The sequence below is a fragment of the Myotis yumanensis genome, unplaced genomic scaffold (genome assembly GCF_028538775.1).
Source record: "Myotis yumanensis isolate MYYU_CA2020_CCGP unplaced genomic scaffold, mMyoYum1.0.hap1 SCAF_12, whole genome shotgun sequence".
In the NCBI taxonomy this organism is placed as follows: domain Eukaryota; kingdom Metazoa; phylum Chordata; class Mammalia; order Chiroptera; family Vespertilionidae; genus Myotis; species Myotis yumanensis.
Genome location: NW_027223763.1, coordinates 61,274,818 through 61,298,456, shown reverse-complemented (window position 1 = coordinate 61,298,456; position 23,639 = coordinate 61,274,818). Strand labels below are relative to the sequence as shown.

Below are 23,639 nucleotides of genomic sequence, written 5' to 3'. Positions count from 1 at the left end.
TTTTTTCCCTTTTCTTTTTGTCTCTATGCCATTTATTTCTGCTCTGATGTTTATTGTTTCCTTCCTTTTACTTACTCTGGGCTTTTCTTGTTGCTCTCTTTTTAATTCTTTAAGTTGTAGGGTTAGAGAGTTTATTAAAAAATTTTCTTGTTTTTTTGAGGTAGGCCTGTAATGCTATGACCTTCCTCTCAGGACTGCTTTTGCTGTATCCCATAGATTTTGTTTTTGTTTAGTTGATTTTTAATTTCATGTCATTGTGACCTGAGAAGATGTTTGATATGATTTCAATCTTCTTGAACTTATAGAGGTTTGTTTTGTGTCCTAACATGTGGTCTATCTTTGAGAATGTCCCATGTGCACTTGAGAAGAATGTATATTCTGCAGCTTTGGGGTGAAATGTTCTGTAAATGTTAATGAAATCCATCTGATCTAGTGTGTCATTTAGGGTCACTATTTTCTTGTTGACTTTTTGTCTGGAAAATCTACCCAGTGATGTCAGTGGGGTGTTAAAGTCCCCTACTATGATTGTATTGCTGTTGATCTCTCCCTTAAGGTCCTCCAGAAGTTTTTTTTAAATATATTTGGGTGCTCCTATATTGGTGCATATATGTTTATCCTCTTGTATCAATCCCTTTAGTATCATGAAGTAGCCTTCATTATCTCTTGTTATTGCCTTCATTTTGAAGTCTATTTTATCAGATATGAGTATTGCTACTCCAGCTTTTTTTTCGTTTCCATTTGCATGGAAATTTTTTTCATCCCTTCACTTTCATCCTGTGTGAGTCTTTTGTTCTGAGGGGGGTCTCTTGTAGACAGCATATATATGGGTCATGTTTTCTTATGCATTCAACTACCCTATGTCTTTTGATTAGAGCATTTAATCCATTTACACTTAAAGTTATTATTGATAGGTACTTATTTGTTGCCATTTGTATTCTTTTAAAAAAAATAAATCTTTATTGTTCAGATTATTACAGATGTTCCTCTTTTTTCCCCCCATAGCTCCCCTGCACCCGGTTCCCACCCCACACCATGCCCTTACCCCCGCCACTGTCCTCATCCATAGGTGTAAGATTTTTGTCCAATCTCTTCCCGCACCCCCACAACCCCTCCCCCCCGAGAATTGTCAGTCCACTCCCTTTCTATACCCCTGATTCTATTATATTCACCAGTATATTCTGTTCATCATATTTTTTATTGACTTGATTTTTAGATTCACTTGTTGATAGATATGTATTTGTTGTCACTTTGTTGTTCATAATTTTTATCTTTACCTTTTTCTTCTTCTTCCTCTTCTTAAAGAATACCCTTCAGCATTTCATATAATCCTGGTTTGGTGGTAATGAACTCCTTTAGCTTTTTCTTGTCTGTGAAGCTCTTTATCTGACCTTCAATTCTGAATGATAGCTTTGATGGGTAGAGTAATCTTGGTTGTAGGTTCTTGTTATTCATCACTTTGAATATTTCTTGCCACTCCCTTCTGGCCTGCATAGTTTCTGTTGAGAAATCAGCTGACAGTCGTATGGGTACTCCCTTGTAGGTAACTGACCGTTTTTCTCTTGCTGCTTTTAAGATTCTCTCTTTGTCTTTTGCCCTTGGCATTTTAATTATGATGTGTCTTGGTGTGGTCCTCTTTGGATTTCTCTTGTTTGGGGTTCTCTGTGCTTCTTGGACTTGTAAGTCTATTTCTTTCACCAGGTAGGGGAAGTTTTCTGTCACTATTTCTTCAAATAAATTTTCAATATCTTGCTCTCTCTCTTCTTTTGGCACCCTCATAATTCGGATGTTGGTACACTTGAAGTTGTCCCAGAGGCTCCTTACACTATCTTCATATTTTTGGATTCTTTTTTCTTTTTGCTTTTCCGGATGGGTGTTTTTTGCTTCCTTGTATTTCAAATATTTGACTTGATTCTTGGGATCCTCTAGTCTTCTGTTGGATCTCTGTATATTATTCTTTCTTTCAGACAGTGTATGCTTAATTTCTGACTGGTCCTCTTCCATTATTTTTGGCATTCTCATTAGGATCCTTGAAGGTCTCACTAAATTCCTTGGAGGTCTCACTAAGTTCCTCGGAGGTTTTGAGAAGATTCTTGAGTAACCTTATAACTATGGTTTTGAACTTTATATCCAGTAGTTTGCTTTCCTCTATTTCTTTCATTCGTGACATGTTTCTTTGTCTCCACATTTTAGCTGCTTCCCTGTGTTGATAGAGTGGCCTTGTGTGGTAGGTGTCCTATAGGGCCCAGTGGCTCAGCCTCCCCAATCACCTGAGGTGGACACTCTTGGTGCACCCCTTTGTGGACTGGGTGCACGGTCTTGTTGTAGTTAAGCCTTGATTGTTGTTGGTATCCTTGGGAGGAATTGGCCTCCAGGCCAATTGGCTGTGAGGACCCGCTGTGTCTATAATGAAAGAACTGCTGTGCTGGAGACACCCTTATGGGGCAGGACTTGCTTCAGTGGGGCTTTGGTGCTCACTGAGGCTGCCTCTTGAGTATGTCACTTATGGATGTGAGGAGTTGAAATCTGGTATCTGACCACTTGGTACACTGGCTTCTGGATCTCCAAGGAGATGCAAAGTTAGCCACTTCCTGATGCCACCCAGCAGGAGCTACGGCGAGATCTGCAGATTTCTCCTCTTTGGGGTTTGGAAGTTTTGGAGCTCTCTGACCCAGCTGCAGTTGGTTAGGTTAGGCTGCAAAAGGTTAGGTTAAGACAGGCCATTCATATGCAAAAGCCGCTGCACACAGCTTGGGTGGGGCTGTAAATTGGGTGGGGTGTGATCTCAGGGAATCACCAGGGCAGAGCAAACAGCGAGGGCTGCCAGTCAGCCATCTCTGTGTCTCCACGTCTCTGCGTCCTCCGCCTCACACAGTAACAATGATCCCTGTGAGCACCTCTGTGAGAAAATCACCCTCGCTTTCTGACCCAATGCCAGACAGTCTAGTTTCTCCCTGTAGGAGTCTGGGTCCCCAGAGTCTCACCGGAAACTGGAGGTCAGAGCAGTCGGGAGCTTGTATCTCCCTTCTGATTGAAAAAAACAGCACACTCAGTTGCCAGCCCATTTCACGCACCTCCGCTCCTCCGCTCTTGGCACCTCTGTACCTCCTACCCATTCTCAATGTGCTTTTTTCTTTCCTTCTAGTCGCAGAACTTCCACTCAGCCAGCTTTCCGGTGGTTCTGGATGATAGCCATTTTGTCTTTTAGTTGTAGTTTTGATGTGGTTGTGAGAGGCTGCACGTACAGGTGTTTACCTTATGCTGCCATCTGGGTTCCTCCCCATTTTTATTCTATACTAGAGGCCTAGTGCACAAAAATTTGTGCACTCAGGAGGGTCCCTCAGCCCGGCCTGTGCCCTCTCGCAGTCTGGGACCCCTCGGGGAATGACCACCTGCTGGCTTAGGCCCACTCCCTGGAGGATTGGGCCTAAGCTGGCAGTTAGACATCCCTCTGGCAGCCCAGGAGCCCTTGGGGGACATCCACTTGCCAGCGGGGAGCAGGCCTAGCTGCAGTCGGACATCCTTAGCACTGCTGAGGGGGCAGGAGAGGCTCCCACCACCACTGCTGTACTGGCAACCATCAGCCTGGCTTGTGGCTGAGCAGAGCTCCCCCTGGGATAGCACACTGACCACCAGGGGGCAGCTCCTGCATTGAGCGTCTGTCCCCTGGTGGTTAGTGTGTGTCATAGTGACCAGTCATTCCCAGTCACTCTGCTGTTAGGGTCAATTTGCATATTACCCTTTTATTATATAGGCTAGAGGCCTGGTACATGGGTGGGGGATGGCTGGCTTGCCCTGAAGGGTGTCCCGGATCAGGGTGGGGGTCCCCGCTGGGGTGCCTGGCCTACCCGAGTGAGGGGCTGATGGCTGTTTTCAGACTGGCCAAGCCCCCCAGCGAGGACCCTCACCCCATGAGGGTGTGGCCAGCCTGGGTGAGGGGCTGATGGCTATTTGCAGGCTGGCCACAGCCCCTTCAGGGTAGAGGGTCCTGCTGGGGTGCCTGGCCAGCCTGGGTGAGGGACTGATAGCTGTTTGCAGGCTGGCCAAGCCCCGCAGCAGGGACCCTCACCCCATGAGGGTGTGGCCATCCTGGGTGAGGGGCTGATGGCTGTTTGCAGGCTGGCCACAGCCCCAGCCTCTGAAGCTCCCAGTGGAGGCTAGCTGGAAGTGGGTATCTGGGATTTATTTAGCTTCTATAATTGAAACTTTGTTGCCTTTTGAGGAGGCTACAGCCGGCTGTGGGAAGCTTGGCTTTCTCCATCGCCGGGGCAACCAAGCCTCCTGCTTGCTTCAGCTCTGTGGCTTCCGGCTGCCATCTTGGTTGGGTTAATTTGCATATAGTCACTCTGATTGGCTTGTGGGTGTGGCTTGGGCATAGCAAAGGTACGGTCAATTAGCATCTTTGTCTTTTATTAGTGTAGATGTCTATGCCTCCCTCTCTCTCTGCCTTCCTCTCCTCCTCCTCCTCCTCCTCCTCCTTCTTTTTCTTCACAGTAAGAAGTCCCTTTAGCATTTCTTACAGTGGTAATAAATTCCTTTAGTCTTTTTTTTTTTTTTGTCTGTGAAGCTCTTTATTTCATCTTTAATTCTGAATGATAGCCTTGCTGGATAGAGTAGTCTTGGATTCGGTCCTTTTCTTTTTATTACTTTGTATACTTCATGCCACTCCCTTCTGGCCTGAAGTGTTTCTATTGAGAAATCTACTGACATTCTAATGGGAGCTCCCTTGTAGATAACTGTCTCTCTCTTACAGCTTTTAGGATTCTTTCTTTGTCTTTAATGTTTGCCATTTTTATTATGATGTGCCTTTGTGTGGGTCTTTTGGGGTTCATCTTGATTGGACATAACTCCATCCCTTCTCACTAAAGGTAACCACTATCCTGAATTTTATGGTGATCACTTCCTCACTTTATAATTTTATACCAAAACATACAGTCTAGTTTTGCTTGCTTTCACCTTTATATAAATGGAATATCCATCTTTCACTCACCAATATGTTTGTGAGATTTTTCCCCATTTGTGTATGTAGTGTGGTTCTTCATTTTTATTACAGATGATCTTATTACTTACATACATAGACTACAATATATTTTTTCATACAACTTTTCAGGGATATTTGGGCTGTTCCTAGTTTGGGACTATTATGAATAGTGCTGCTATGACTATTCTTGTACATACATCTTGATGTATATCTACATGATTTTTCCCCAGAGTAATTGCTAAGAGTGGACTTACTGCACCATAGGCTATGCATATTTTCAGTTTCACTAAACGATGCCATAATGTTTTCAAAGCAGTTGTATAAATTCACATGCCCAACAGCAGTGAATGAGAGTTCTTTTTTTAAATTTTTTTTAATATATTTTTTTATTGCTTAAATTATTACAAAGAGTATTACATATTTCTCCTTTTTTTCCCCTGCCCTTGACAATCCCCTGGCCTCCCCTACCCCCCAGTGTCTTATGTCCATTGGTTATGCTTATATGCATGCATACAAGTCCTTTGGTTGATCTCTTACCACCCCCCCGGCCCCACCCCCACCCTCCCCGGCCTTCATGCTGTAGTTTGACAGTCTGTTCGAGGCAACTCTGCCTCTGTATCTATTATTGTTCAAAAGTTTATAATGGTCTCTATTATCCATGAATGAGTGAGATCATGTGGTATTTTTCCTTCATTGACTGGCTTATTTCACTTAGCATAATGCTCTCCAGTTCCATCCATGCTGTTGCAAATGGTAAGAGTTCCTTCTTTTTTACAGCAGCATAGTATTCCATCGTGTAGATGTACCACAGTTTTCTAATCCATTCATCTACTGATGGGCACTTAGGCTGTTTCCAGATCTTAGCTATGGTGAATTGTGCTGCTATGAACATAGGGGTGCATATATCCTTTCTGATTGGTGTTTTTGGTTTCTTGGGATATATTCCTAGAAGTGGGAGCACAGGGTCAAATGGGAGTTCCATTTCCAGTTTTTTGAGGAAACTCCATACTGTCTTCCATAGTGGCTACACCAGTCTGCATTCCCACCAGCAGTGCACAAGTGTTCCTTTTTCTCCACATCCTCTCCAGCACTTGTCGTTTGTTGATTTGTTGATGATAGCCATTCTGACAGGTGTAAGATGGTACCTCATTGTTGTTTTGATTTGCATCTCTCGGATGATTAGCGACTTTGAGCATGTTTTCATATGTCTCTTGGCTTTCTGAATGTCCTCTTTTAAAAGGTGTCTATTTAGGTCCTTTGCCCATTTTTTGATTGGATTGTTTATCTTCCTTTTGTTAAGTTGTATGAGTTCCCTATAAATGTTGGAGATTAGGCCCTTATCAGATATAATGTTGGCAAATATGTTCTCCCATGAAGTGGGCTTTCTTGTTGTTTTGTTGATGGTTTTTTTTTTGCTGTGCAGAAACTTTTTATTTTGATGTAGTCCCATTTGTTTATTTTCTCTTTAGTTTCCAATGCCCTAGGATCTGTATCGGTGAAGAAATTGCTTCGGCATATGTCTGAGATTTTGTTGCCTTTGGATTCTTCTAGTATTTTTATGGTTTCCCGTCATATATTTAAGTCCTTTATCCATTTTGAGTTTATTTTTGTGTGTGGTGTAAGTTGGTGGTCTAGTTTCATTTTCTTGCATGTATCTGTCCAATTTTCCCAACACAATTTATTGAAGAGACTGTCTTGACTCCATTGTATGTTCTTGCCTCCTTTGTCAAATATTAATTGAGCGTATTGGTTGGGGCTGATTTCTGGGCTCTCTATTCTATTCCATTGATCTATATGTCTGTTCTTGTGCCAGTACCAGGCAGTTTTGAGAACAGTGGCTTTGTAATACAGCTTGATATCTGGTATTGATATCCCACCTACTTTGTTCTTTCTCAGGATCGCTGCAGCTATTTGGGGTCGTTTTTTATTCCAGATGAATTTTTGGAGAGTTCGTTCTAGGTCTGTGAAATATGCCGTTGGTATTTTAATGGGAAGTGCGTTGAATTTATAGATTGCTTTGGGCAGTATGGACATTTTAATGATGTTGATTCTACCAATCCAAGAACATGGTATGTTCTTCCATCTCTTTATGTCTTCCTCTATCTCTTTTTTCAACGTCCTGTAGTTTTCTGAGTAGAGGTCTTTTACCTCTTTAGTTAAGTTTATTCCTAGGTAGCTTAATTTTTTTGGTGCGATGGTAAATGGGATTGCTTTTTTAGGCTCTCTTTCTGCAAGTTCACTATTGGTGTATAGAAATGCCAAAGATTTCTTGGCGTTAATTCTGTATCCTGCTACATTGCCGAATTCTTTTATTAAGTCTAATAGTTTTTTGATGGAGTCTTTAGGGTTTTTTAAGTATAATATCATGTCATCTGCAAATAAGGACAGTTTTACTTCTTCTTTTCCAATTTGGATGCCTTTTATTTCTTCTTCTTCTCTAATTGCAATGGCTAATACTTCCAGTACTATGTCAAACAGGAGTGGTGAGAGTGGGCATCCCTGTCTTGTTCCTGTTCTTAGGGGAAATGGTGTTAGTTTATGTCCATTGAGTATGATGTTGGCTGTGGGTTTGTCATATATGGCTTTTATTATGTTGAGGTATGATCCTTCTATTCCCACCTTGCTGAGAATTTTTATCAAAAATGGGTGTTGAATTTTGTCAAACGCTTTTTCTGCATCAATTGATATGACTATGTGGTTTTTTTCCTTCAATTTGTTTATGTAATGTATCACGTTTATTGATTTGCGGATATTGTACCATCCTTGCATCCCTGGGATAATTCCTACTTGGTCATGGTGTGTGATCTTTCTGATGTACTGCTGGATCCAATTTGCTAAGATTTTGTTGAGGATTTTGGCATCTATGATCATGAGGGATATTGGCCTGTAATTCTCTTTCCTTGTGTTGTTTTTACCTGGTTTTGGTATTAGGGTGATGCTGGCTTCATAGAATGAGCTTGGAAGTGTTCCTTCCTCTTGGATTTTTTGTAGTAGTTTGAGGAGGATAGGTTTTAGTTCTTCCTTGAATGTTTGGTAAAACTCCCCTGTGAAGCCGTCTGGTCCTGGGCTTTTGTTTGCTGGAAGCTTTTTGATGACTGCTTCAATTTCTTCCATTGTTATTGGCCTGTTGAGATTTTTAGATTCTTCCTGATTGAGTTTTGGAATGTTGTATTTTTCTAGAAATATGTCCATTTCCTCCAGGTTGTCTAGTTTGTTGCAGTAGAGTTGTTCATAGTATTTTTAAACAATCATTTGTATTTCTGTGGGGTCTGTTGTTATTTCACCTCTATCATTTCTGATTTTGTTTATTTGGGTCCTCTCTCTTTGCTTCTTGGTGAGCCTGGCTAGAGGTTTGTCAATCTTGTTTATCCAGAATGAGAGTTCTTGTTGCTCCATATTATCATCCCATTTAATAGTTTCAGTCCTTTACATTTTTTTACTTGTATATGATGTATTTTTTTACTTAAAGATCTGACAAATTGCCGAAACCGGTTTGGCTCAGTGGATAGAGCGTCGGCCTGCGGACTGGAGGGTCCCGGGTTCGATTCCGGTCAAGGGCATGTACCTGGGTTGCAGGCACATCCCCGGTGGAAGATGTGCAGGAGGCAGCTGATTGATGTTTCTAACTCTCTATCTCTCTCCCTTCCTCTCTGTAAAAAATTAATAAAATATATTAAAAAAAAAGATCTGACAAATTAACAAAGAACTTTTAGACATAACATTTACAAAGTTGGCCAGATACAAAACCAAAATTAGTAACTTTTATACATGTAAACTGTGTACATATAAATATAAAAATGTAATAAAACTTAATCCTATTCAAAATTAGAAAATGTAATGAAAAATATCATTTCATTCATAATTGCAGCAATAATAATAAACCATAAAATACATTGGGATAAACCTCAGGAAGAATGTGTAAGACATAAAATCAAGCTAACAGTAAAACTTTATTTATAATAGCCTGATAAGATGGCAAGATTTGTCACCAACAGAGGGGTTTTTGCTCCCCGCTCAGGATAGGAAACAAGAGAGGAGGCAAAGCAGATTCAGAAGAGAAGCGATTTACTATAAACTGGGAGGGAGGAAGAGGGAAGGGGAGGAATCGGGATGCAGCAGGGGCACACCCTGGCAGAGTATGCCTCCATGAAAGGCTCCTGGGGGCTGGCTGACACAGCGCTGGGCGTCTTTGCACAGGTGCAGTGGGTCTTTTGTTCTCCAGGTTCCCATGATGGGCTGCTATTGATGGTCCAGGGGCAGGAGTGTTGGTGTGGGAGTGCCTGAGGGGAACCTAATGTTAGCTAGCAGAGGCTCAAGAAGTAACTGAAGGACATTCCCATCCATCTGAGAGAGGCTTAGCCTGTCTCAGATTCACTGTTTTCCTTTATGACATGATTAACAAATAATTTGCTAAGCAAATACTTTTCAGTACATGAAAGTATGTTTCTCAGGAGAAGGCTGGCCTTGGCAGCCTCCTGTTGCAGAATCTGACTTCCCTTCTTACTGATGCTTCCCACCCACCATGTCTTCAATGTTCCTTGCTCACTTACAAAACGAACAAGTGGGAGAAGTTGCTTAACCTCATTGGTGATGAAGGTGAAAATAATCAGCCTCTCCCGACTGGATGGCTCAGTTGGTTGAGCATCATCCTGGGCCCTGAAAGGTTGAGGGTTCGCTTCCCAGTCAGGGTACATGGGAGGATTGCAGGTTCGCTTTCTGGTCAGGGCAGGTATGGTAGGCAACCAATCGATGTTTCTTTCTCTCTCTTTCTCTCTCTCTCTCTCTCTCTCTCTCTCTCTCTCTCTCTCTCTCTCTCTCTTCCCCCTTTCTTCTCTCTAAGCATGCCCTTGGGTGAGGATTAAAAAGAGACCAGTCTCAATTTAAGGAAAAAAGTTGTTCTATTTTCATTGGTTTCTGGCCATCTTATTTGAATCAAAAATTTAATTATAGACTAGTATTTAGAGGCCAAGAAAAAGATGAAAATAAGTTTCCTGTATACCCTACTTAAAAAAAATGAAAGTCAATGCTTTTTTCATATTTTAGTAGTTTTCACCCAATGTTTTTTTGTTTTGTTTTGTTTTTTGTTCGGGAATCTCATTCAGAATGCAATGATTAGTAATATCTTCTTAGACTTCTCTTGGCTGTGACAGTTTCTTGGTAGTAGACTTTTAATGTTATTGTCAATGGTATCATTTTTAAAATGTCATTTTCCAATTTTTTGTTACTAATATAAAAAGAGGTGGTTAATTTTTAATATTGGTTCAGCGACCTTGATAAGTTTATTTTAAAATTCTAATTAGTATATCTATTGATTCTTTTGTATTTTGTATGTACACAATTATATCATTTGTAGATAATAAAAATATCTGATTCAGTCAGCAAGAGATTTGAACATGTGTCTTACAAATAAAATATCCAAAGGGCTAATAACTATATGAAAATGTGATGAATTATTAATAATCAGGGAAAACAAATTAAAACTATAATGAGGTATCTCTATACACTACTAAAATGGCTAAAATTAAGAAACTGTCAATACCAAGTGTTGACAAAGGTATGACATAACTGTATTAAACACTAATAATGAGAATGTAAATTAATACAAACATTTGAGAAATATGTTTGATATGATTTACTAAATATGACCCAGTTCCTTCATCCTGGGCACACACCCAAAAGATGTATGTAAAAATGTGCACCAAGATAACATATAAGGCTTTTTTGTAGCGGAATTAATTATAATGATAAAAAACCAGGAGGAAAAACCCCCAACTGTTCATCGGTAGTGGAAAGGATGAAACATTGTGGAATATCTAAATGAATATGAAAATTTGATGCAATTTAATGAACTATAACAGCCCTCAACAACATAGATGAATCTCACAGATATACTATTGAATGTAAGAAGCTGTTTATACAAAGTTCAAATACAGGCAGAATATTGGGTGTTAAAGGCAGTAGTGATGTGGGAGAGGAGAATAATGATGGGGAAGGAGAGAGGGACAATGTTAGGGGGAGGACAAGAGGGAGGTTTTTGTTCTATTGGTAGTGTTTGTGTCTTCACTTCCTTTGTGGTTTCTTAAGTTCTTATTTTATAATCATTTGTTGAACTGTATTCTTTAGATTTGTGCATGATTTTCAATATATGTTATATAAAATTTGTTTTCAAAAGGACATATGAGGAATTCTTCCTTTTAAGTATCAAAATACTTTCTTAACATAGAATTTGTTGCCCCTTCCAAGATATCTTTGAAAGACTTCTTTTGGCTTAATTTCATAGGTAGTTTTGCCAATGTTCATAGAATTTCTCAGTAACTCTTCCCCCTTGTCTAATTTATCATTTTTATAGGGCCCATTTCCTTGTTAAAAAAAATGGTTGAAATGAGAAGAAAGCTGTAATCTTGATTCCCAGATACACAATTGTCTTGCATAGATAATCATATTTTTAAAAGTGGCTGGAAACGTCGTTCAAGTTTTACTTTCTACATGTCATTCTGCCTCTCCGAGAAACCTCACTAACCAGCAGAAACTGCGTTAGAGACTGGAAGTACTTCTCCATACCACAGAAAGCCCGCAGAGGAGAATGCGTGCAGAAACAATCTCCACAGGCGGCGAAGTGAAAAAAAAAAAAAAAAAAAGGCTTCAGACAATGGAAAAGATGAGAGGAAAGGGCCGGGCACAGTCCTTGCCAGGCAGGTGTGCATTAGGCTGGCCTACAGGCAGATTTCTCTGTGAGACACAAGGTTACATGAATTTTCCTGGTCATTGTGACAAAAAGCCAATAAATTAGGGGAAATGAAACAAAGTAAAAGATGGTGTGTTGCAAAGGAAGCGATTTTAACCCATTCATAGATGGACTTCTGATGTGCCCATCGCCAGATCCCCGGGAGAAGGGCTCAAGGAGAGACCTCATGCAGGCCTGGAAGAGAATATTAGGAAACCCCTCAGTAATCATAAACACTGCACTCGGGCATTCAAGAGCCCCCACAATACATCTCCAGCTGATTGTTTTCACCCCCAGGCCCCCTGACTCCCAACACTTAGTCTGTCCTCAATTTGAAGCTCCTTCTATTTGCTCTTGCAAACTTGTTCGTTCCCCTGGCTCGGTTCTCGCTGGTCCCTCCATGGAGAGCTCTGCTGGCCATTCTGGCGCCATGAACCCACATGTAGCCTGCTGAGTTCCACTTGACCGGTCCACATTGAGCTGTACTCTGAATGTAAAAATATAGATCATAGTTGGAAGGCTTAGTATGAAAAAGAGAAACATAACTCTCTCAATAATTTTATATTGATTACATGTTGAGATTACAATATATATATATATATATATATTAATAGATTTTATTGATTTTTTTACAGAGAGGAAGGGAGAGAGATAGAGAGTTAGAAACATCGATGAGAGAGAAACATCCATCAGCTGCCTCCTGCACATCTCCTACTGGGGATGTGCCCGCAACCCAGGTACATGCCCTTGACCGGAATCGAACCCGGGACCTTTCAGTCCGCAGGCCGACGCTCTATCCACTGAGCCAAACCAGTTTCAGCAAGAGATGACAATATTTGGATATATTATGTTAAAATATACTGGTAAGCTCAGCCCGCGTGGCTCAGTGGTTGAGCGTCGACCTATGAACCAGGAGGTCATGGTTCGATTCCTGGTCAGGGCACTTGACTGGGTTGTGGGCTCAATCTCCAGTGTGGGGCATGCAGGAAGCAGCTGATCAATGATTCATTCTCATCCTTGATGTTTCTATCTCTCCCTTTCTCTTCCTCTCTGAAATCAATAAAAATATTAAAATAAAATAAAATATACTATTAAAATAACTTCACTTGTTTCTGTTTACTTCTTTAATGTGGCTACTAGGAAATTTTAAATTGCCTGTGTGACTCACATTATATTGCTATTGGGTGGCACTGGTGTAGAATGCCCTCTACCATGGCCCCTTCTCCAGAGCCACCTCTCCGGGTGAACACCCACTGCTTTAGGCACACTCCCTGCACTGAGTGTCTCCTTATCCTCCCCAGAAGCTGTAATTCCTTCTTCGCCACCTTGGCACCATCTACCTATTTGAAGGCGTTGGCCAGGGTCTACTTTGTACTCTTACTCTGGTAGACAGAAAAGAGCCCAGGTTGGATGCGATCCACTCATCTTATTAGCTTTGTGTGTCTTGAGCACATTGCTAAGCCTTTCTGAGCCTCAGTCTCTTCTGTGAAATGAGAAGGTAATAAGCCACCTCAAATGTTTACTAAGAATTATCCAAAGAATGGCACATAGTAAGTGCTCATAGATTGTATATGGTATCTAATACTATACGACTACTAATACTAATACTAATACTACTAATATTACCACTATTATTTTTATTTCATTAGATTATGAACTAGCTCAGCATGGAGGATGAAAGGCCTCTAGGTGTGGGCAGGATGAGCAGGCTCTTTGTCACACCTGGAGAGGTCAGCTCTACATGAGTTTGCAAGTCACACTGGAGGGGCAGGCCCCAGGGACCAGATTCCTTGGACCACACCCTACCGAGTGCAGTGGACCATCTCCAGGTCTGCTGGCCTCTGTGACTCCTCGCATTGGCCTTTGTGCTATGAGCTGTGGCTGATTCCAGATGAATCCAAGGATTCTTTTCAAAGGACTGACGTAACTGGGCAGTGAAACAGCTGAGAGATGATTTTGCTTCTTCCAAAACCCATTGCATGGAAGCCGTGAGATGGCTGAGGTTCTGCTCAGAGCTGGCAGGCAAAGGTCAAAAGGCAGAGAGACGGAAACCCACATAAGAGGCAGAGTAACCAGAAAGCTCGGGGCTTATTGGTTCTTTTTTAGTGTTGATTAGTTTGTAATGTAGATTAACTTGTAATGTGGCTACTAGAAAATTTTAAATTGCCTGTATGACTGGGGTGCTTTTTATTTTCTAATGACACAAGTAACATGTTCATTATAAAAAAAATTTAAATGTGAAGAAAATAAAAAGTTTAAAAATTTAGTAATATTTGCCAGGCCAGTGTGACTCGGTGGTTGAGCATTGGCTCATGAACCAGGAGGTCACGGTTCGATTCCCGGTCAGCGCATATGCCAGGGTTTGGGGCTCAATCCCCAGTCAGGGCGGGGTGCAGGAGACAGCAAACTGATGTTTCTTTCTCATCAATTTTTTTCTCTCTCCCTGTCCCTAACCCTCTCTCTGAAATTAATAAAAATGTACTTTTTAAAATTTAGTAAACTTATTAAACTTTTCAAACAAAGAAGTGTGCTAAATTATAAGGGCCTAATAATCCTATCTCCCAGATACCTTCTTATCATGGGGGAAGACCCATGTACAAACTGTTCTAAAGGTACACAGTGAAAAGGGAAAGATGTATCCTCACCTGTCAGCATTCTCCCCTAGGGTAACTACTATTAATAGAGGAGTAGATGTATCAGCATACATTGTATATCTTTCTATCTATAATAATAAAAGCATAATATGCTAATTAGAATGGACAGCTGAACGACCTTCCGGACGTCCTTCCGGACGACCTTCTGGACGAAGCCGGGGCAGTGAGGGCTGAGCCCCTTGCATGAATTTCGTGCATCAGGCCCCCAGTTAAGTTACAAAACAAATGATAATACCATGCCCATTATTATATGTATTGTTCTTTTAACTAAAGATATCTCAGGTATAGGTCCATTTCAGCTGACTTTCTATTTAGCGTCTATGTAGTACTCCATTTTGGTCTGCATTATAATGTTACTTGACCAATTCCCTACTGATGGATATTTAATTTGTATTTTTGCTATGACAGTACTGCCATGAACATTCATATATGTTTGTGTAACATGTAATAATGTGTAACAATGTGTAATATTCATACATACATACAGACATATAAACATACTTCTGCAGAAATACCCATGGTAAATTTTGTAAGTAAAAGGGACAATTCCATTGCTTGAAATTTACAATTTTGAAATACATTGCCAGTTTCTGTGAGGTCTCTCCCTGTGAGCTGTTTGGGGCGTTCTCACAGGTTCAGGGCAGCCAGAGCATTCACATGGTGGCTGATGGCTTCAAGAGCAAGAACTCCAACTGCCATGGCAGACACAGCATCATCTTTCCCGAGGCAGCCTCAAAGTTATACACCGTCGCTCTCCTGCAGAATTTTGCCCGGATTCCAGGGGAGGCACACAGACCCCACCTTTTGATGGGCAGAGTCAAAGCTATGCTGAAATTATCACAGGGGATGGGAGACAGTGTTCTGGCTACAATTGAAAAAACAATCTTTCCCATGCTCCAAAAAGTTTGCATAAATGTATACTTTTATTGAGCGTGATTAGAATACCATTTCCCCACGCCCTTTGCAAATGGTATTGGTGAAAGGTGGCTACCTCGTTACTGGTTTGATTTACATTTTTAGTAACATTAAACAGATTTTTATATCTTTATTGGCCCCTTATATTTCTTGTCCTGGTATCTGGCTATTGATACACTTTTCTATTGGATAGTGTTCTATTAATTTTAGGAGCTCTGTGTAAGTGAAGAAAAGTATCCTTTCCTCATTGTGTGTTATAACTATAATTTTTTATATTGCTCTTTCTCTTTGACTTTATGTTCTTGCCATGGTGAAATTTATAGCTTGTTTATAGTCATATTAATACATATTTTCTATTATACTTCCTGGGTTTTATATCTTCCTTACTCCAATATTATTATTTTTTTAATCCCCAAGGTTGTTTTTTTCTGATTTTGTTCATCTTACCTTATAATCTACTCTATAATATTATATGGGCCATACACTATTGAAAACATCCTAGTTTCCTGACAATAACTCCCTTCGTCAATATATACTTTAAAAAAAATTCTCACCTGAGGATATTTTTTCCATTGATTTCTAGGAAGAGTGGAAGGCAGAGAAGAGGGGGAGAGAGAGAGAGAGAAACATTGATTGGTTGCCTCCTGCATGCACCCTACCGGTATATGCCCTTGACCAGGAATCAAACCCAGGACCCTTTGGTCCACAGGCCAACACTCTAACCCAGTGGTTCTCAACCTTCTGGCCCTTTAAATACACTTCCTCATGTTGTGACCCAACCATAAAATTATTTTCATTGCTACTTCATAACTGTAATGTTGCTACTGTTATGAATCGTAATGTAAATATCTGATATGCAGGATGGTCTTAGGTGACCCCTGTGAAAGGGTCATTCGACTGCCAAAGGGGTTGCGACCCACAGGTTGAGAACTGCTAACCACTGAGCAAACCGGCCATGGCTATACTATTTTTAATGTACTGTTGGATTCCAGGTGCTAATATTTTTCCCCAGATAGGATACTAGTATTTCTCCAGTGCCAGAGTTCTCCCAGACTTCTCATTTCTTGTGACTGTATCTTATTCAACAAAACTTACAGTTTTTCTTTTATTTCTAATTATTTCCTAGATATATTAGTTCATTTCCAAGTTTGTATAATTCTGATTTATGCTGTTTTATATAACTTAAATACTAGTATTTTTAGACCCCTTTGTAAATACTATGTTAACATTTTGATCTATTTTGTGTGTCACTGTATTCCTGGCATATTTTCATTATCTGTAGAGATATTATTCTGCTCCTTATTCTTCTTTTTCTAAAAATAACTTTATATGAGACTCAATCTTAATACCATTTTGTTTTGACTGAATAGGAGCTTCTTTTTCCTGATTAGCTCACAGTGGTTCCGAGTGACTTTTCTAACACCCCAGAGCTCCCTCTTCTGTTGCTTTTGCGAAGTGTTCAAACACACGAACGCTTGCTTTCTGAGTGGCCCACCCCTGCACTAGTCTGGTCTTCTCTGTCCTTGTCCCTATTGTTTCTGTCCTGCTCAAGTTGGATTCCCCTTCTGGCAGTTTCTCCTCAGTGAAAGGTTCTTTCCTCTGTACCTTCTTTGTTTGAAAATTACTCAAGTCCTAGACTGTTTCAGTGCCTTTGGGAACTTATGAGGCCCTCACATTCACCTGCTATTGCACTGGGCCGACCCCCTTCCAGTTTCAGCTGCTATATTCTGATTGGCCTGGATGGCCTTCCAGTAAACGTTCTTGGCTATTTTGGGGTTCTCAGGTCCATTGCTTTCCTCTGCTTTCTCCCACATGGACGGTGCTACCAGGTAGGTCTTATGGCAATTGGTGGTTTGTCTTTACCTGCTTGCCTTTGTGGCTTATGTCGCCCAGTTGTATGTTAAAGGGGGCTTTGGTTTCTATCTATCTGCAGTGTCTGGTTTTCTGTGGGGACTGAGGGAAATTAAAAACTGCCCCCATGGCCATCTTCCTAGAATCTCCTCCCAATATATTAGGATTGTGTGCTACATTTTTCAACTCTTTTTTGTGTGTGACTTAAACAAATAGGGGTTCGTTTTTCTCACTAAAGGAGAAATCCAAACTGTTGTTCAAAGGTACACTTTCAACTCTTAATACTCGTCGCCCATTTGAATGAATGACACTGATATCTTTCCCACTCCCCCAGTTTAGAAGGAAGATAAATTGCTTCTTTTGTACCCCAATCAGGAGGCGTTGTATCAGCACTATTCAAGCACAAGTAGGTTTTAAGAAATACGTCATACATCACCAATGGATGGTCATTCCTGGGGAGAGCTGATCCCATACAACCAATGAAGAGGAAGGAATAGGAATGGAGGGCTATTCAGGAGATAATGTTGAGCATATTGTAAAGATGAGAAGATAGGACATCTATTGATGATGGGAAGCCTGGAGCTCAGGGTTGCTCCAGGTTTATAAATCCACACTGACCCATATACTCCAGCCTCCACTGCACTTTGGTACTAATAGAAGTAATGCCCCTCTATATTTAACCATATTGAAATAATCACAACCAATAAAACCGATGCAGCTATCTGTAAAATGATGGCGAATTTCTTCAAGCATTTGAATCTGGGTGGTCAGGAAATGAGAGAATTCACATAAATGAATTCATCTTTTTCTACCATGAACTCCCTGGTCTAAAATATTGATAAATACCCTAAACTGTTCTGTCTGTACTTATTCTCTTTTTCCTCTATTACTTATTGGTTCTTGTAGAGAGAATATTCCCCCATCCCCCAAACCAAACCAAATCCACTCACCTAAAGTCCTTCTATGGCTTCCACTGGTCTTAGGATACAGAAAAACTTAACATGGCCTCACAATCCCTTTGCTAACTGGCTCCCACCTGCCCTCTGTCCCCGTCTTACCAGTCTCTGACTTGAAGGTTAATCACAGTGGCCTTCAGTCCTGTCCTTTGCCCTTATCATGCATTCTCTGACCACAGGGCCTTTGCACAGGCAGTCCATCTACCTTCCTTCTAATTTTAGCTCCAGTGTCACTACCTCAGGTCAGTCTTTTCTGACCTCTCCTACTACATCATGTTCCCACACAACCACAAACCTCTTCTCTGCACTTGTCACCGTTGCATATTACATTTGTGCATTTCTTTAATACTCTTTTCTCTAATTAATTACATGATCTGTGAGAGCGAGGATTACAGTCTGCAGCAGTTCATGCTATAGTTTCTTGCATGCAGTGGGGTTTGAATTTAGGTTGAAAAATAATGCAAGCTTTTCTGAAAACTGAAAATTAGTACCTTATATCATAATTATTATTATAATTTTATGTTTTTTTTTTTTTAATATATTTTATTGATTTTTTACAGAGAGGAAGGGAGAGAGATAGAGAGTTAGAAACATCGATGAGAGAGAAACATCGATCAGCTGCCTCCTGCACATCTCCTAATGGGGATGTGCCCGCAACCCAGGTACATGCCCTTGACCGGAATCGAACCTGGGACCTTTCAGTCCGCAGGCCGACGCTCTATCCACTGAGCCAAACCGGTTTTGGCTATAATTTTATGTTTGTATTAAAATCTTTAAAAGTATATCATGTCTCCCTGATTATGTAAGCACGATATAAAATTGTAATTAGATTTTTAAATTATACCTCTTATGAAAATTAGTTACTACAGTCTAACAAAAAAAAAAAATGGTCTCAGGAATATTGAGATAGGACCATTTACAGATGGCCAACAAGCATATAAAATGATGCTCAACATTACTAACCATCAGAGAAATGCAAATTAAGAGCACAATGAGATATCACCTCACACCTGTCAGAATCGCTATGATCAATAAATCAACAAACTGTAAGAGTTGGTGAGGTTTTGGAGAAGGGGGCACCCTTGTACACTGCTGGTACGATTGTAAGTTGGTACAGCCACTATGGAAAACAGTGTGGAGGTTCCTTGAAAATTTAAAAAATAGAACTACCATATGACCCAGCAATTCCACTTCTGGGTATCAATTTAAAAAAATCTAAAACACCAATTCGAAAAGATCACTCCCCTATTTTATTGCAGCATTATTTACAATAGCCCAAATTTGGAAATAATCCAAGTGACCTTACATATTTGAGTGAATAAGAAGTATTACTCAGCCATGAAAACAAATGAAATCTGGCCATTTGTGACAATATGGGTGGATTCAGATAGAAGGTATTATGTTAAGTGAAATAAGTCAGGCAGAGAAAGACAAATACCATATAATTTCACTTATATGTAGAATCTAAAAAACAAAATCAATAAACACATGTCTAATCACTATGTTGTACACCTGAAACTACCATAATATTGTATGTGAACTCTAATTGAAACAATCTCAAGGAAAAATGTAAATGACAAAAGAAAACAGAAAGGAGAACTGAAATTGGGAATTTCCTGTGAACTAGAAAGATGGCCTTATAAATAGGCCCTACTCCTGGAGAGAAGGCATTCGCACTGCAAGCTCTGAAGCCTCTGCCTCGGACAGCACTGCTCCCCTTGCCATCATGACCAACAGGTGCACCCTCCAGCTCACCGTCCTGCTGTGTCTCACCGGGGCCGCGCTCTCCGTGAACTACGGCACGCTCCGCTTCCAGCAGAGAAGCAGCAATTCAGCCTGTGAGAAGCTCCTGTGGCAGTTGATTACAAGCCCTCAGCATTGCCTGGACGACAGGATGGACTTCCAGATCCCCAGGGAGGTTGAACAACCACAGCAGGTCCGGAAGGAGGAAGCCATGGTGGTCATGTACGAGATGCTCCAGCAGATCTTCAGCATTTTCGGAAGAGGTTTCTCCAACGCTGGCTGGAATGAGACCATTGTTGAGAACCTTCTGGAGGAGCTCCATGAGCAGATGGGCCGCCTGGAGACAGCCCTGGAGGAAATCACCAAGGAGGGAAAGTTCCCCTGGGAAAACAGGACCGTGCTGCGCCTGAAGACCTATTACTTAGGCATCCTCCAGTACCTGAAGGGCAAGTCCTACAGCAGATGTGCCTGGACAGTTGTCCAAGCGGAAATCCTCAGGAACTTTTCCTTCCTTAATCGACTTATAGGTGCCCTCCAGGACTGAAGGTCTCCCTGCCTGCGCCTCTGGGAACGAACAACCCTGACGGTGACTGCAGGCTTCTTCAACCAGTCACTCTGGAACTCCTCACAGCTAATGCACTGCCTTTGAAGGGACAGCTGAAGACTTGTAAATGTTAAATTATATATTAAGTTATTGTTTTAATTTATTTATTCTTTTACCTTGGAAAATAAATTTTTTTTGAAACAAAGTCAACATGGCAGTTTGTATTTCAACTTGATTTCTAGAACCACCCACGTTAAAAACGACAGGGCACCTATTAGCTGTTCTTTCTGAAACCTGCCTGCAGATAGTGCTGGCCCCATCTTCAAGGAATTTAAAACTCAAGGAAGCCACAGGTAAGAGACAATAAGGGGGGCTGTATCTTAGTTGGGAACAAACGTGGCTTGAGCCTCCATAGAATGTAAATGGGAGAGGCAGGCAGGTGGAACCAAACGGGGGTCCCTACTGCTGCTCTGCAACCCGGCTCTGGCCCTCTAGTGTTAGAATTTGACTGGCTCTCGGGTTCACCATAGGAATATCTCAGCTCAGTGTTCACCCTAGACTCATCCCTGTTATCCGGGGATGCCCTGCTCACCACCCCAGCCCTGCAGGGTTTAAACATATCTATGTGCCTCCCACCAAGCCCACAGGCGAGAAGTCCCAGGCACTTCTGTAACACTATTAAGTAACAGTTCCTTACTCTTCACGGACGGCCTGTGGGTTTCTTAAGGGAGTTGTGGTCTCTGTCTGTTCCCAGGGCACAGAACCACAGAGAGGAAAAACTCTGCTTTATAACCTGGCCATCTGGCTAGGTCCCCTGGCCCCCTTTTTATAAAAGAGAAGCAAGTCTGTTCCTGGTCTCCCCTGCCTTGTTTATACAGAATTTCAGGAAAATTCTACCTGATTTTCCTGCTGCTCTGCATCTCTGGATGCACATTCTCCCTGGAGCCAGTCCCAGGCAGCCCCCCGCTCCCCCCCCCTATTGTGTCAGGGCAAGTGAAACAACAGGGTGCCTGGGGGAAAGGGAACTCAGCTGGGGTGGAGAGGGCTCGGACTTTTCCCAGGGCGCACACTGGGAACACCAAGTTTTCCTGGGAGCTCTTTGGCACAGGGCCAGCGTGGCTGGGCTTCTGGGTTGTGCTGAACCCCTTGGGTCCTTGGACTGTTGGCTCCTGGTAGGAGCAGTTGCCATCCGGGTGGTGTGCTGAGCTCTCTGCATGCCATTGGGCTGAGTCCTCTTCACAGGCACCCCTCAGGCAGCACAATTACATTATGGCTGTTTACAGCTCGGGAAACTAAGTCTCAGAGAGGTTTAGTAGCTGCCCAAGGTCGCATAGCTAGTGAGTGGAGGTCTAAAAAGTTTCAAAGAATCACATGGGACTGTGTTTGTATCTAGGCACGTTCTCCTAGAGCAGACCGAAGTCTGAGTTCCCTTTATGAGAGTCTGTGAGACTCTCAGTCGCAGTTTCGAAGACACTAAGTATTGTGCAGACAGTGAACTCGGGGCTCCCCCTTCTGACTTCAGGTGGTAACACGCTGGCTGTGGAACCCCAAAGCGCCATCCTGGTGGGCCTGCTGCCATAATCCCCAGCCAGCCAAGGTCCCTTAAACCTTCCCTTTCCCTCCAACCCTCACTCTTTATGACCTCACACCGTGCTCCCTTCTGCTTGGGAGTCAAAGCCAGGACTAGACATGGAAATGCAAGGGAACAGGCGGAGGCTAGAACAGGAGGTGCTAACCAAGGTCTCTGCAATGGGCTTCTACTGCCCACCGCCTGCTCTGGGCCAAGCAGCTGAACTGGCCCAGACACCGAGAGGCTGGGGCAGCTCTGGAAAGGCCCGGATGGACACAGGAGAGACTCTGAGGAATTATAGATAATTGTGCCACAGCTGAGCATGTCGACCCATCCGGAATACCAGGAGTATGTTCTTCACTCATAGTGGGTAAGTGTATGTGTATGTGTATTTGCACATGCTAAACGGAGAGCTGCATATGAAGGTGTAATTGATTAAATTATTCTGGAACCAGCATATCTTGCAAGGAGAGCACTCATTGCTTAGAAAAATATCGAATGTTGTAGGTGTAGCCACACAAAAGACAGTACAACACCAATGGCTTGTTTTTTGTGTCTGTTTCTGAGGAGGAAAAAGAGAGAGACTCAGCAGGTGGTCTGGAGTGGAATGCTCCGTGGGAAAGGACAGCAGCCATCCTGGTCGAGTTTTCTATGTGATACACCTGCGATCTACCCAGCAGAGAAGGCAGGGCCCCTGGCTGGGAGACAGACAGACAGAGAGAGCCAGCAGTAGGCAGTGGAGTTGGAAGGTGGATGGCACCCAGAGTCAGACCTTGGCAATTGCAGGCATTTTCTCTAAATCTGTTGTACCAATGCTTATTGGGCCTAAAAATCTAACTATTTTATAAATGTATTCTTTTGTTTTCAATGTAAACTGTTATTTTTAAGCATCAGTTTAATTGTCTAAAGTCTCCTAGAACAGTTTAAAAATATCAAACTCTGTGATTGGACTAGAACTGCCAACGCAGAAGCATACTCTCTCCTATTTTAGTGGGACCAAGTTAATCACTTAATTGGTTAATTGACTTGATGGGGAGCACCCCAGAGACTTGTTCACATCAAATAAGTGCCACCAAATCAACAAATTCTGCTTCAGTTGGCATTCTGTTTCAAAATTCCTGCTTTGCTTTATTATTATTTTTATTTTTTTAAAAATATATTTTATTGATTTTTTACAGAGAGGAAGGGAGAGGGATAGAGAGTTAGAAACATCAATGATAGAGAAACATCGATCAGCTGCCTCCTGCACACCCCCTACCAGGGATGAGCCCGCAACCCAGGTACATGCCCTTGACCGGAATTGAACCCGGGACCCTTCAGTCTGCAGGCCGACGCTCTATCCACTGAGCCAAACCGATTAGGGCCCTGCTTTGCTTTATACTTCCCTGTGTAGGGTAGGTGTAGGAAACCCAAAATGCATTACTTGAACTATATCCCTAACAATTAACTTAGGAACAAGAAAAAATGGAGCTCACTTCAGAAGACCCTCTTTAGAAAATGAAAAGTCATGTCATAGACTGGGAAAATATATTTGCAAGGCACATATCTCACAAAGGACTTATGTCAATACATAAAGAACTCTCAAAACTCAATAATGTCAAAACAACCCAATGAAAGGTGGACAAAAGATCCGAACACCCACCTCACCAATGAAGAGACACAGATGGCTAATAGGACAGGAGAATATGATCATCATTATTAGTC

General features: G+C 41.8%; 1 protein-coding gene across 1 annotated transcript; it reads left to right on the top strand.

The window, feature by feature from the left end:
• Positions 1-19,804: 19,804 nt before the first annotated feature.
• Positions 19,805-20,365, top strand: IFNB1 (interferon beta 1). The gene has a single exon (XM_070430174.1). It carries the CDS (start codon positions 19,805-19,807, stop codon positions 20,363-20,365), a length of 561 nt encoding a protein of 186 aa, XP_070286275.1.
• The last annotated feature ends 3,274 nt before the right edge of the window (positions 20,366-23,639 follow it).

Coding starts and splice junctions, on each gene's coding strand:
- IFNB1 (XM_070430174.1), top strand. CDS start 19,805: ATGACCAACAGGTGCACCCTCCAGCTCACCGTCCTGCTGTGTCTCACC.